Raw genomic sequence first — 14,277 nt, 5'->3', positions numbered from 1 at the left:
ATTCACTCGATCCTGATTTATGCCTTTTTTTAAACCCTTGACCAGAGTCTTAATTTCTTTAGGCATACCAGCCTTGCCCTTGACACTAACAGGAACATACTGTCTCTGAACTCTCATTTTTAAAGGCCTCCCATTTTCTAACCATCCCTTTACCTGTGATTAGCCTTTCCCAAACAACTTTTGAAAGTTCTTGCCTGATCTTACTCTTGACCTTACTCAATTTGGACCTTAAACTTTTAGATCCGGTCTATCCTTTTCCCTCACTATTTTAAAACTAATGAAATTACAATCACTGACCCCAAGGTCCTGAGGTGACACCTCAGTCATCTACCCTGCCTTATTTCCCAAAAGAGGTTCAAGTTTTGCACCTTCTCTGGTAGGTACGTTCACATACTGAATCAGAAAATGTTTTTGTACACACTTAATAACTTCCTCTCCATCCAAGCCATGAACACTACAGCAGTCCAAGTCTATGTTTGGAAAGTTAAAATCCCCTACCATTACAACCCTGACTATGATGCATAGTACAATCCCAACAAAGGCGATTATCCCTTTTATATTTCTCAATTCTACCCATATAACTTCACTGGATATTCTCCTGGGAATATCCTCCCTGAGTACTTCTCTGGATTAAATTTCATCTGCCAAGTGTCCACTCATTAACCAGATCTACTTTGTCAATTACTATCAAACAGTGATGAGTGATGAACAATTAACCAAAATCTTATGAAATTGTTCTTTGGAACATACTGCAAAGGTCAGCGTTTCTGAGATATTACCTGGCACAGCTGCACACCACAATGGCATTCTCTTCCTCAACTGTAGACATCTGAGTCACACTCAATTATCAATGCTAGACTCAAGTCTGCTGATATTATTCCTTGACATTAGTTGTAAATGAATGCTTATACTTTATGCTTGCACTTCCACTCAAAAAAAGCACACTGACGCCTCATCTCCAGCAAGTGTTAGCAAAATCTAAATTCATTAAAAAAGGCAAATATGGAGTTGTACCAGATTCAGTTAAACATTTTAAAATAAAAGTATCCTAAAATGTATTGAATTCCAAGCACTTCCCAGAATTCCTACTGCAAATAATGCTTGCACAGTAGAAGGTATAGCCTCAGATAATAAAACTACAAATGTAGCTGCTTGGATGATGAATAAGATTTCTGAAGAGGACTCAAAACATTAACTGCTTCTCCCTTCACAGATGCAGCCAGACCTGCTGAGCTTCTCCACCATTTTCTGCATTTGCTAAATGGTCAAGAAAATGTTTTACTAAAGTGAAGAACGTTACATATGGCAACAGAATTTTATTTAACAATTTATGCGCATTTTGTAAAGGATTGAATTCCAGGTAATTATTTATTTGCTTCTAAGGAATAATACTTTTTTGGGGGCACCAAGTAACAAAACATTTAATCTCTACATAGCTAACTAAACCATTGGACATTGTAGTTTAGGATAAGAGTTGAAGAAATTCTAATCATGGACAACCTTTGAGAACTGTGGCAAGTCAGAGAGAAAAGAATTGGCCTTTACTTACCAACTGAACATACGCAACTTTATAATCAGGACGCTTCACCCTTTGATTCTTATGGTTTCTCTTCTTGTTAGTACCTAAACAGCAGTTTTGAGCGATCATGAGAATATATTCAGTGGTTGCGGTCCAGTACAGTATATTTGAAGAGAAGTCAATAGTGCTATTCGGATTGCTTCCCAACAGGACATTGACCGAGCACACTGCCTTTGTCCTTGGCTCACAAAATATGTAGGTTTGTGTTCACTATTTCGCCACTTAGCCATCTGTTCTTCCAGACAGGCTTCCCAGGTTTCAATATAAACCTGTCTGGCGTCACCAGATAGTTGAATGCTCATCAAAAGCTATTTGTCCTGTTTCCCTTTTAAACTCAAAGTATCTCTCTCCAATCAACAGACTGCTCGGGCATTCTGACATTCTACCTCAATATGACCAACCTCTAGAATATACCTATCCACTCTTCCTGCCACCCTCCATTCCTCTGCAATACAAAGTAGGAAGGAATCCGATTCAACCCCAAACTCTGATTAGCAAGGTTAGATCTCACGGAATACAGGGAGAACCAGCCATTTGGACACAGAACTGGCTCAAAAGGTAGAAGACAGAGGGTGGTGTTGGAGGGTTGCTTTTCAGACTAGAGGCCTGTGACGAGTGGAGTGCCATAAGGATCGCTGCTGGGTCTACTACTTTTTGTCATTTACATAATTGATTTGGATGTGAGCATAAGAGGCACAGTTAGTAAGTTTGCAGATGACACCAAAATTGGAGGGGTAGGAGACAGTGAAGAAGGTTACCTCAGATTATAACAGGATCTTGACCAGATGGGCCAATGGGCTGAGAAATGGCAAATGGAGTTTAACTCAGATAAATGCGAGGTGCTGCATTTTGGGAAAGCAAATCTTAGCAAGACTTATACACTTAATGGTAAGGTCCTAAGGAGTGTTGCTGAACAAAGAGACCTTGGAATGCAGGTTCATTATTCCTTGAAAGTGGAGTCGCAGGTAGATAGGATAGTGAAGAAGGCGTTTGGTATGCTTTCTTTTATGGGTCATAGTATTGAGTACAGGAGTTGGGAGGTCATGTTGCAGCTGAACAGGACATTGGTTAGGCCACTGTTGGAATAATGCGTGCAATTCTGGTCTCCTTCCTATTGGAAAGATGGTGTGAAACTTGAAAGGGTTCAGAAAAGATTTACAAGGATGTTGCCAGGGTTGGAGGATTTGAGCTATAGGGAGGGGCTGCACAGGCTGGGGCTGTTTTGCCTGGAGCATCGGAGGCTGAGGTGTGACCTTGTAGAGGTTTACAAAATCATGAGGTGCATTGGATAGGATAAATAGACAAAGTTTTTTTTCCCTGGGGTCGGGGAGTCCAGAACTAGAGTGAGAGGGGAAAGATATAAGAGAGACCTATGGGGCAACTTTTTCATGCAGAGGGTGGTACGTGTATGGAATGAGCTGCCAGAGGAAGTGAAGGAGGCTGGTACAACTGCAACATTTAAAAGGCATTTGGATCGGGATATGAATAGGAAGGGTTTGGAGGGATATGGACCGGGTGCTGGCAGGTGGGACTAGATTGGGTTGGGATATCTGGTCGACATGGACAGGTTGGACCGAAGGGTCTGTTTCCATGCTGTACATCAACTGACCATATCAGTAGACAAGCTAAAATTGATTTGTACAGCCCACTTCAGTTAGCAGATTGTTTAAAAAAAAGGATTAGTTCTCAATTCTGATGCCCAAAGTGCTGACACAACATACCTTGAGAAAATGGGAAAGCAGCAACATAAATACAAAATTTGTTGATTGACAAATAGGAAACAAAGAGTAAATTAAATCGAGGTCACAAGTCAGACGACACCAGGTTACAGTTCAACAGATGTGTTTAAAATCACAAGCTTTCAGAATGTTGCCCCTCCAGAGGGACAACACTCCAAAAGCTTGCAATTTCAAATAAACCTGTTGGACTATAACCAGGTGTTATTTGACTTCTGACCTTGCCCTTCCCAATCCAACATCGGCACCTCCACATCACAAATTAAATCAGTACATGTGGGCTGGAGGAGGATTGGCAGTGAAGTTCCCCAGGTCAGCTTTGCACACTTACTTTTTCTGAGATGTATGAATAACCTAGATCTTGGTGTGCTAAGGAATTTAAGACAATTAAAAAGGATTTTAATAAGTTGAAGGACTGGGCAGATAGGGGACAGATGAAATTCAATCAAAGACATTTGAAGTGACACATTTTGGTACAAAGAAACAGCATAAAATAAAGAGTGCTACCCTAAAGGATGCGCAGGACCTGAAAGACCTGGATGCAGCTGTGCACAAGTCTGCACAGGTACAGCAGTTACTGAAGCATAGAGTATTATTGGCTTCATTAATAGGGACATAGAGTACAGAAGCAAGGAGGGTATGCTGAACTTGTCAAATACACTAGTTAGATCTCAAGTGGCATACTATGCACAATTCTGGGTATAACACTTTAGGAAGGACGTGAATATATTTGACAGACTTCAGAAGAGACTTGCCAGAATGATTCCAAGGATGACAAATGAGTTACGAAGACAGATTGGAGAAGCTGAAATTGTTTTCAATGGAGAGGAAAAGGCCGAGAGAAGGTTCCAAAATCATGAAGGGGATTGGATAGAGTTGATAGGGAGAAACCTTCTCTCTTATAAAGAGATTGAGAATGAGAATGCAACATAAATAAGGCAGTTTGCAAAAGAAGCAAATGTGATGTGAGAAAAAAACCTTTTCATGGAGTATTTAGGGTCTGCAAAGGTCTAGCTGGCAGTGTGGTTGGGACAGTTTCAACTGAGGCATTCAAGAAGGAATCAGATAATGATTGAAATAGAAATGACATTCAGGGAGGTGGGAAAATGACAGAAATGGAACTATGTCTGAATGCTCATTCAGAAAGCCAGTGCAGACACGACATGCTGACCGACCTCCTTCTGCATCATAACAGCTTTGCGATTCTGTGCCTCCAACTGAAAAAGCATTTAGTGAGTGAGGATATAGAGTAGATTGGAAAAAGTTGTAATGTTCCAGCTCTACAAAGCACTTTGCTTCAAACATTAGCTCACTCATCTAGAGAGACAAAGCACACGACAATATTAATCACTCATCATGACTTGTGGTCAATGCTAAAGCAAGGTTCACTGTAACAGTCTAGGGACCATACTTTTCACGAGCATTGCCAGTTACTTACAGTATTGAATTCTGGTCCTCACTGCGGCCACTGGGACACTATAGATGCTCTGCAGGTAATTCTTCACATCAAACTTTGTCATCCTGTAAAACACAAGTCAGAGATCGAAGACGTTAAAAAAAGTCAATGTGTGAAAAAAGAAATGAGCAAATGCTATTCCACACCTCAGAATCAGAGGCTAACAATTATTCAACGTCAAAACAGAAGTGCATACCTTTGACTAGCAATAGCAAATTAGTCACAGCAAAGGAGCAGCTCAATAGATTTCTGCGTTATTGCAAATGCTTATACTCTCGATCTTCACACTCCCAATAACTGAAGCTGGTACTTTCCACATTCAGAAATATCTTTACTACCTTAATGGTTCACACAGGACCTCTAGTGACCGAAATCAGAACTGTTTGGCAATAATCTGAGTACATTTTAAACAAAATGTCCGCAAGTGCACACATTTTAATCAAGACAGAGATGCTCTTACACAGTTTGCACGGGATTTTACCAAAGGTCCAGGTGAAATAAATTTTGCAATGCCTCTCAGTAAATCAGAGCAACTGCAATGAACCAGTGTCACATTTTGTAGGCACCACAGCAGAGCTGGTTGAGGTTCAGGAGCAGTTCACCCACTCAATGCAGGAGCTGAGTGTCCTAGAAAACAATACTGAATATTGATGCCTTTAAAACAGGACTGTGCGCACTGACCCACTCCATTTTGCTGAGCACATTTCCAACTGCATCCACTTACTCCATAGGAATCCTGAACTGGACCGTATTCTCTGGCTGCTCGCGCCCAGGCCTTACAAGGGTCATAAAAAAGTTGGTTCGAAATATCCGAAGCTGAGGGTTTCCAAGTTGATATAATGGATAGCTGTGGGAAAATAAATAATGAAATATAATTATACATATAATATTGCAGAAAATCAGAAATTGCAGGAAAACCTCAGCAGGTCTGGCAACATCTGTGGAGAGAGTTAACGTTTCAGGTTTAGTGATCCTTTTTCAGAACAGATGGGAGCTAAGAAAAGGAAATATTTTCATACAGAAGATGGGGTGGGGGGGGGGGGGCGGTGTAAAAGATACATGGAGATAGAGTCTAATAGAGAGAAACCCAGTTGGACAGACAAAAGAATGGTTAAATATCAGTTTGGGGGAATGAATAGCTGTTAATGGGGACAATTAGTGGCTGACAATGGGTTGTGTGTGTTAGCAGCCCACCTGAAGATATGATTTGGTGTGCGAGGATTGTGGAAAAAGCATTTGGAAAGCCCTAAAATTGTTCAACTTGATATTAAGTCCAGAAGGCTGCAGGATTCCCAGGCGGAAAACAAGGTGCTGTACTCTCAGCTTGTGCTAAGCTTCACTGGAGCATGGCAGCAAGCCTGAAACAGAGATGTGGGCCAGGGAACAGGCGTTGAAGTGGCAGGCAACTGGAAGCTCGGGGTCTTTTTAGTTGACAAAACAAAGATATTCTGCAAAGTGGTCACCCAGTCTACACACTTCATTTCCCCAATGTAGAGGAGACCACATTGTTAACAGTGAATACAATATAGGGAGGAATACAATAAAGGGAATACAATGATGAGGAACATGACAGGCATTTGAGAGTAATCAAGGATTCCCTCATAAGAACTAGGTATGATGCTCAACTCATCAACCGCTAGTTCTGACATGCCACAGCAAGAAACCATAATGAGCTCCTCAGGAGACAGATACAGGACAGGGTGCCCTCCGCTGTCCAGTATTTCCCAAGAGGCGATAAACTACGCCATGTTCTTCGCAGCCTGCAATACATTATCAATGAGGATGAGCACCTCACCAAGACCTTCCCCACACCTCCACTTCTCACCTTTAAACAACCACCAAACCTCAAACAGATCATTGTTCACACCTGGCTTTCAGGACAACTCCATACAACCTTGTCACGTTAGACACTGCAAGATGTGTCAGAGTGTCGACACAGATACCACCATTACATGTGGGGACACCTCCCACCATGTATGTGGCAGGTACTCATGTGACTCAGCTAACGTTGTCTATCTTATACGCTGCAGGCAAGGATGCCCTGAGGCATGGTACACTGGCGAGATCAAGCAGAGGCTATGGCAACGGATGAATGGACACCACACAAAAATCGATGTTTTGGACTGGAGCCCTTCATCAGGATTGTATAGTGAGGATGTATAGTCCATATAATTGTGGGAGAGTCAGTTGGTTTGTAGTGAATATTGGTGGCCAGCCTATCCCCAGAAATGAAAACAGAAGTGGAGGAAGGGTAGGAGGGAGTCAGAATGGATGAGGTGAAGGTGAGAATGGAGTGAAAAGTGGAAGCAAAATTGATAAACATTTTCAATTTCAGATGAGGAAGGGAGGTAGCACCAATGATGTGACTGATACACCTTAGAAGGAGGTAGTGTTGGGGGCCGGAATAGGACTGGAACAAGGAATGTTCCATGTAGTGTACAAAGAGACAGACATAACTGGGGGTTTTGGGGGGGCGGGGGGGGGGGTCATCCATTGAAATAAGGTTAGTGACCGTTGTGGACACAATGACCTGACATTTCATGGGAGGGTCATTGCCCAAAGGTGATAGGAGGAGATGTCTTGAGAGCTGGTCCTCAGCCACTGTATGTCAATACGCCAGACAACATCATCACCCTTATTGGCAGGCAGGCATACTTACAAAGTCAGGGTTGGATATGACAGCACAGAGTGGAGTCAATTCAGAAGGAGATAAGTTGGAATGGGTAAGGATGAGGCACAGAAATTGAGGTGACTAATGTCAACCTGTTCATTGAGAACTGTCAGTGTAAGTGCAGTTAAAAGGCAAGAGGCAGGGGTCAAGATGGAGAGAGCATGTTGGATACGGGTGAAGGAGTCTGTGGTAAAAGGAGACGACTCTTGTCTAGAGTAGTGGGTTCAGAGGCAAAGGTGACAGAAGAGGAGTTCAATGTCATGTTGTGCCCAAAATTCATTAGGGATAAAACTGAGACTTTTGCTGAGTACAGAACGTTCAGCATCACAGATCACAAGGTCCAAAGGGATAGTTAATACAAATTGTTGGCACTGAGTAAGTTTTGAAAAACTTGAGTGTATGCATAATCCTTGGTTTTAAAAAAAAACCTCTTCCTGCTGCCACAGTTTCATGGTATTCCTACATTAATATTTAACACGGATATTTCCTATCTAAACTCTGATGGGATGTCAAACTAAGACCCATCAACCCTCTTACCAAGGGAGTTCTGCAGCTGTCCTAGCCAACATTTATTCCACAAATGGCATCATGGAGATAATTGATAATAAATCATTTACAACACAAAGAGGCCAGTTAACCCACCATGCCCATATAGATTAACTGGCCACTTAGCTCATTACTATTATGGGATACACCAAGGAAGCAAAAGAGAGTCTCTATTTACAGGCTTGCTCCTTAAAGTCTGCTGGAATGGTTATTAAACTGAGACAGCAACCCTGTTTCTCTCCACATATGCGGTGACATTTTTCCAGCAATTTTGTTGTGTTTCATATTTCCCACGTCCACAATATTTTGCTTCTGTATTTGTGCTTGCTCATTTTCTTTTTAAATCCAATAGAGTTGTCCTCTACAATGAATCAGTCAAATCACGCTGCCCTTCTCCCTTAGCTAACTTATGACCTCACCCCCAGTTAGGATTCCAGTCCTCCCAAGAGCTGTTCGTTCTAACTCAACCCACCTAATGTTTCCCGTTAAGAGTTACACTTATTCTCCTACTCTTTTTTCCACTCTAACCCCATCACAAACATAACAAGTACTCAACTTCCTTCCCCTGCACGCTGGTTAAGATTTCTCCTCACATGATGCGCTAACCATTCTACATCTCAGCTTTTACCGGTCCCCCTCCTAACTAATTCACCTTTTCTATGCACATCAGTGACTGTTCCACTCTTCCTCAATTTCCCAACCGATTTCATTCCTTTTGGACTTCCTTCCTCCTCCCAGTCCCTTAAATATCCACACCCAGTCAACCACTTTATAAACCAGACTGACCTGTAAACCCAAATGTCCAAAAGTCAATTAAATAAATTGGCACTTCAGGAAAATCCTAAGTATAGATCAGTCTGTTGTCACTACAATAATAAATGATCTAATGGATAAAGATTTGTTTGACTGCCATGCATACTACCAGAAGACTTCTCAAATTCAAGTTACTTATCACTTTTCTTTTTATATTTAATGCAAATCTAAAGATAATCTTGGTAGAACTAAGGAACATTAACTTTACTTGATCCTATTCACAGGTAACCTGCAGGATTTGTTCAGGCAATTTCACAAAGAAATAAGGTGGACGGTTTAAATTAGGATACCGATCTTAAGTTAGAATAGAGATGATAGTCATAACCTACAACAGCACCCATACAGATCTTATAATTACACTTCTAGGGAAAACACAGTATTTTGGATTAACGAAGAGCTATACAAAAACTTCAAGCTGCGTTTTCTTAACTCTAGAAAGTTACTACACTATAGAATTTCTTCATCAGGCGTAAAGTGCTTTCAAATATACCAAGATTGTAAAATTTACTAGATAAATACAATTTTTTTTAACAAGTTAAGTGCAATTCAATCCAACTCATGCTTAATACACTACTGGGGCCTTTCTCAATAGTAAGGAGCTTAACGTCAAATTGTACCTACTACAAAACCATATCGGAATCCAATATTGTTGCACTTCAGTTCAAATCAAGTAGTGCAATGGTGTCTTTTATTAGTGATTCATGTGATGTTGGCATGGTTGGTTTGATAAATATTTACTGTTAATCCCTAATTTCCTAAACTGAGTGACCTAAGGACACTTCAGAGGACAGTTAAGAAACAGCAAAGTTGCTATGGATCTACATATTGGCCACACCAGATAAGAATGACAGATTTCCTTCACTAAAGAACATTAGCGAACAAAATGGATTTTTACAACAATCAACAAATGTTATGTGGTCACGAGTGGATGAACTTTTCATTCCAGATTTTATTGAATTCAAATTTCATCATTGGGCGGCACGGTGGCACAGTGGTTAGCACTGCTGCCTCACAGCGCCTGTAGACCCGGGTTCGATTCCCGGTTCAGGCGACTGACTGTGTGGAGTTTGCACGTTCTCCCCGTGTCTGCGTGGGTTTCCTCCGGGTGCTCCGGTTTCCACCCACAGTCACAAAGATGTGCGGGTCAGGTGAATTGGCCATGCTAAATTGCCCGTAGTGTTAGGTAAGGGGTAAATGTAGCGGTATGGGTGGGTTGCGCTTCGGTGGGTCGGTGTGGATTTGTTGGGCCGAAGGGCCTGTTTCCACACTGTAAGTCTAATCTAATCTAATCATCTAGCAATAGTGAGCTTCAAATGGAAATTCCTAGAACATTAGTTTGGGTTTCTGGATTGCTCATCCAGTGTCATTACCCCTACACCACTGCCTTCGGTCATTCAGCTGCAGGAACCAAAAGCTGCCCCATCCTCCTTTGCAGTTTTACAACATTGAATGGATTTAAGGACTCAAATGAAATTGCTATAATTTATGAACTTCACATCATATTCCTGCTTCACAAAGGTTAGCTTGTGTGTCATACTAACATCCGAAACTTACAGATTTACATCAAGTTCAATTTTTTGATGACCTTGACCAGGAGTTAGAAAACACTTAGGGTAGGCAAAAAGTACATGTGTGACCAAGGTGCAGATCTGTCCAATTCAATGGGAAATTCATGAAGGAATCAACTGCTTCACACAGGCTTTGCAACAAGCCTTTAAACTGGAGATGTTCTGATTTTGCTTAAAGGATGGACTTGTTGCAAGACCACGTCAAACTTCAGTTAGCAAACACTTTCAGAGAAATGGTGGACTCATCATACAGAAAGACAGCTTTCATAAAGAAACTAGGTAACCTTTCAATCGAAACAAAGGACCTAACCATATCTCTTACCAAATCCTGGCGAACGCACACCACACTTCCAACTGCTGTGTTTGCTTGTGAATTTGCTCCCTTGACACTCAAAGCATTGGAGTTCCAACAAGTTAGCACTGCTACCTCACAGCATCAGGGACCCAGGTTCAATTCCAGTCTAAAGTGACTGTCTGTGTGAAATTTGCACATTCTCCCCATATCTGCATGGGTTTTCTCCGGGTGTTCCGGTTTCCTCCCACAATCCGGAGATGTGCAGGTTAGGTAAATTGGCCATGCTAAACTGTCCATAATGGGACCCATGGAGATAGTGAGGAAAAAAATCGATCTGAGATGGATATAGCTGAGAACAGACATGAGTCAAACAGTCAAGGCAGGCAGGGACAAGGTAGGACTAATAAATTAAACTGCATTTATTTCAATGCAAGGGGCCTAACAGGGAAGACAGATGAACTCAGGGCATGGTTAGGAATATGGGACTGGGATATCATAGCAATTACGGACACATGGCTCAGGGACAGGCAGGACTGGCAGCTGAATGTTCCAGGATACAAATGCTACAGGAAGGATAGGAAGGGAAGCAAAAGAGGAGGGGGAGTGGCATTGTTGATAAGGGATAGCATTACAGCTGTGCTAAGGGAGGATATTCCTGGAAATACACCGAGGGAAGTTATTTGGGTGGAACTGAGAAATAAGAAAGGCATGACTACATTATTGGAATTGTATTATAGAACCCCCAATAGTCAGAGGGAAATTGAGAAACAAACTTGTAAGGAGATCTCACCAACGGATTGGGACTGCCATAGTGTTAAAGGTTTAGACGGAGAGAAATTTCTCAAGTATGAACAAGACAATTTTCTGATTCAGTATGTGGATGTACCTACTAGAGAAGGTGCAAAACCTGACCTAGTCTTGGGAAATAAGGCAGGGCAGGTGGCTGAGGTGTCTGGGGGAGCACTATGGGGCCAGCGGACATAATTCTATTTGTTTTAAAATAGTGATGGAAAAGGATAGACCAGATTGAAAAGTTGAAGTTTTAAATTGGAGAAAGGTCAATTTTGACAGAATTAGGCAAGAACTTTCAAAAGCTGATTGGAGGCAGATGTCGCAGATAAAGGGACGGCTGGAAAATGGGAAGCCTTCAGAAATGAGATAGCAAGAATCCAGAGAAAGTATATTCTTGTCAGGGTGAAAGGGAAAGCTGGTAGGTATAGGGAATGCTGGATGACTAAAGAAATTGAGGGTTTGGTTAAGAAAAAGAAGGAAGAGTGTCAGAGGCTGAGGGGTGATCTTATAGAAGTTTACAAAATTATGAGGGGCATGGATAGGATAAATAGGCAAAGTCTTTTCCCTAGTGTTGGGGAGTCCAGAACTAGAGGGCATAGGTTTAGGGTGAGAGGGGAAAGATATAAGAGACCTAAGCGGCAACTTTTTCACGCAGAGGGTGGTACATGTATGGAATGAGCTACCAGAGGATGTGGTGGAGGCTGGTACAATTGCAACATTTAAGGGGCATTTGGATGGGTCTATGAATAGGAAGGGTTTGGAGGGATATGGGCTGGGTGCTGGCAAGTGGGACTAGATTGGGTTGGGATATCTGGTCGGCATGGACTTGTTGGACCGAAGGGTCTGTTTCCATGCTGTACATCTCTATGACTATGTTAGGTGCATTAGTTAGAGGGAAACGGATCTGGATGTGTTACTCTCCGGAGGGTCTGTGTGGACTTGTTGGGCCGAAGAACCTGTTTCCACACTGTAGGTAATCTAATCTACTGTCTCTCTGTAACAACTATTGAGAGAGATGCATTCCTCTTTTCCCATAATCCTGCAGGTTTTTCCTTTTCAAATATGTATCAGATTCTTTTCAAAAAGGTCTATCAAACATGCTTTCAATATCACTTCAATATTTAGAGCATTTTCAAATGCCACCTTAAGAGAGAATTGTGCAGATGGTGTCCAAATATAATGACTGAAGAAGAGCACCGAGTAGGTATACTGGGAAGAAAGTGAAATGCTTGTTTAGACTAGATGGGGTAAGTTCAGTTCACATCTAGTTTAATTCACGGCCGTTGGCAGATATGGAGCTTTTGTTGGCAATATTCCACAATCAGCAATGGCCTCTCGCTACCTGGAAGTCTTTCCTTAAAAAAACACAAAAAAGGCAATTGTTTGCCTGAAGTGGGGGGTGGGATGTGGAACGGGGGATAGAGCGAGCAATTGCCGGGGGGGGGGTGTGTGTGAGATTGGGGGCAGACACAGGTGGTGGTGGAGGCAGATAGGGGTAAGGGTGAAGGAAATAGGGAGGGGAGGAAGAATTGGGAGACAGAGAACGGCGCAGGAGGGGGGGTGGAGATAGAGGAGGGGGTCAGACAGAGGAGGCGAGAGGAGGGGTGCCGGAGTAGAGGAGGTGAAGGGGGAGCGGGAAAGGGGGTCGGGGTGGAGAGGTGGGGCTGGTGGACAGAGAGGATGGGGGTGGGAGAGAGGGAAGGTGTGCAGGACAGAGAGGGTGGGGGGACAGACAGTGGGATGGGAACAGGGTGGGGTTGGGGAAGGACGGAGAGGAGCGGGAGGGGGGACCGAGGGGAGCGCGTGGGAGGGGGCAGCGAGGGGGGCGCGCAGGGGGAGCGAGGCATTTGGGGGTGAGGGGCACGGGGGGGTGAGGGGCACGGGGGGGTGAGGGGCACGGGGGGGTGAGGGGCACGGGGGGGGGGGGAGGGTGGTACACGGGGGAGGGGAGGGTGGTACACGGGGGAGGGGAGGTTGTCAGGCGGGGGGTGGGTGTTACGCGGGGGGGTGGGGGTTACACGGGGAGGTGGAGGGAGGGTGGTTCGGTGGGCGTGGTGGGGGAGGGTGGTACGCGGGGGGGGTGGGGGGAGGGTGGTACGTGGGGGAATGTTGTCTGTGTAACGCGGGCGGGCGGGAAGCTGACAGCTGCTGGCTGTTTACAATTTTCCGATTGAGGAGCTTGGCGCTGGGCCTGAGCTTTCACGCCGAGCCCCGGAGCCGGGTCATCGAGTGGGCCGCGCACCCCTTCACCGACTCCGGCGGCACCGCTGAGTCACGACTGGAGTTGTACAGCCCCATCCCCCTTCTCCCGCTCCCACTCACATCACTTTCCTCGCCATCTCGGTCTCGGTCCGATGCGGCTCCAGGCTGCGCTCACTCTCCTCCTCCTCCTGCTGCTGCTGCTGTTCCCGCCGCTGTCCTCCCGCTACAGCGAAACCTGGCGGCACCAGGCACTACTACACCTCACCTCCCACACACTCTGCTGCTGTCTATTACACAGCCCCTAATGAAAACTTAAACATAACTTATAATAATTGAGATGCATCTGCCAGCAGTGATGATACCGCTCCACCCAATGATCCTTGATGCTGTTTATGGTGCCATGCTCCCTCTGCATGGGCACCCAAAAGTGATTGAAACAATGGCGAAGATTCAACGACTTGGGTACAAAGGGTCACCTATTTGCAATTCTGTATAGTGGCAAAATTTTGGAGATCCACTATGGAAAAGTTTCCTGTACTTTCAAATAGCTATTTTATACTCTCCTGCATTGCGTACTAATTTGTGTATAAATTGACTTGTGAACAGAACTCTAAAATGG

General features: G+C 43.7%; 1 protein-coding gene across 1 annotated transcript in view; it reads right to left on the bottom strand.

The window, feature by feature from the left end:
• Positions 1-13,875, bottom strand: part of mrpl23 (mitochondrial ribosomal protein L23) — a 37,425-nt gene extending 23,550 nt beyond the window's left edge. The window contains exons 1-4 of the mRNA XM_060838435.1: positions 13,779-13,875; positions 5,496-5,618; positions 4,754-4,836; positions 1,550-1,623 (exon numbers count right to left, since the gene is read on the bottom strand). Of these exons, the coding sequence (XP_060694418.1) occupies positions 1,550-1,623; positions 4,754-4,836; positions 5,496-5,618; positions 13,779-13,795 (297 nt within the window). The 5' untranslated portion in view covers positions 13,796-13,875. The remainder of the gene's footprint in view (positions 1-1,549; positions 1,624-4,753; positions 4,837-5,495; positions 5,619-13,778) is intronic.
• Between the last annotated feature and the right edge of the window lie 402 nt (positions 13,876-14,277).

Source organism: Hemiscyllium ocellatum, chromosome 18 (genome assembly GCF_020745735.1).
Source record: "Hemiscyllium ocellatum isolate sHemOce1 chromosome 18, sHemOce1.pat.X.cur, whole genome shotgun sequence".
NCBI classification, from domain to species: Eukaryota; Metazoa; Chordata; class Chondrichthyes; order Orectolobiformes; family Hemiscylliidae; genus Hemiscyllium; species Hemiscyllium ocellatum.
The sequence above is the reverse complement of the archived record's forward strand: the minus strand, read 5'-3'. Positions and strand labels throughout refer to the sequence as shown.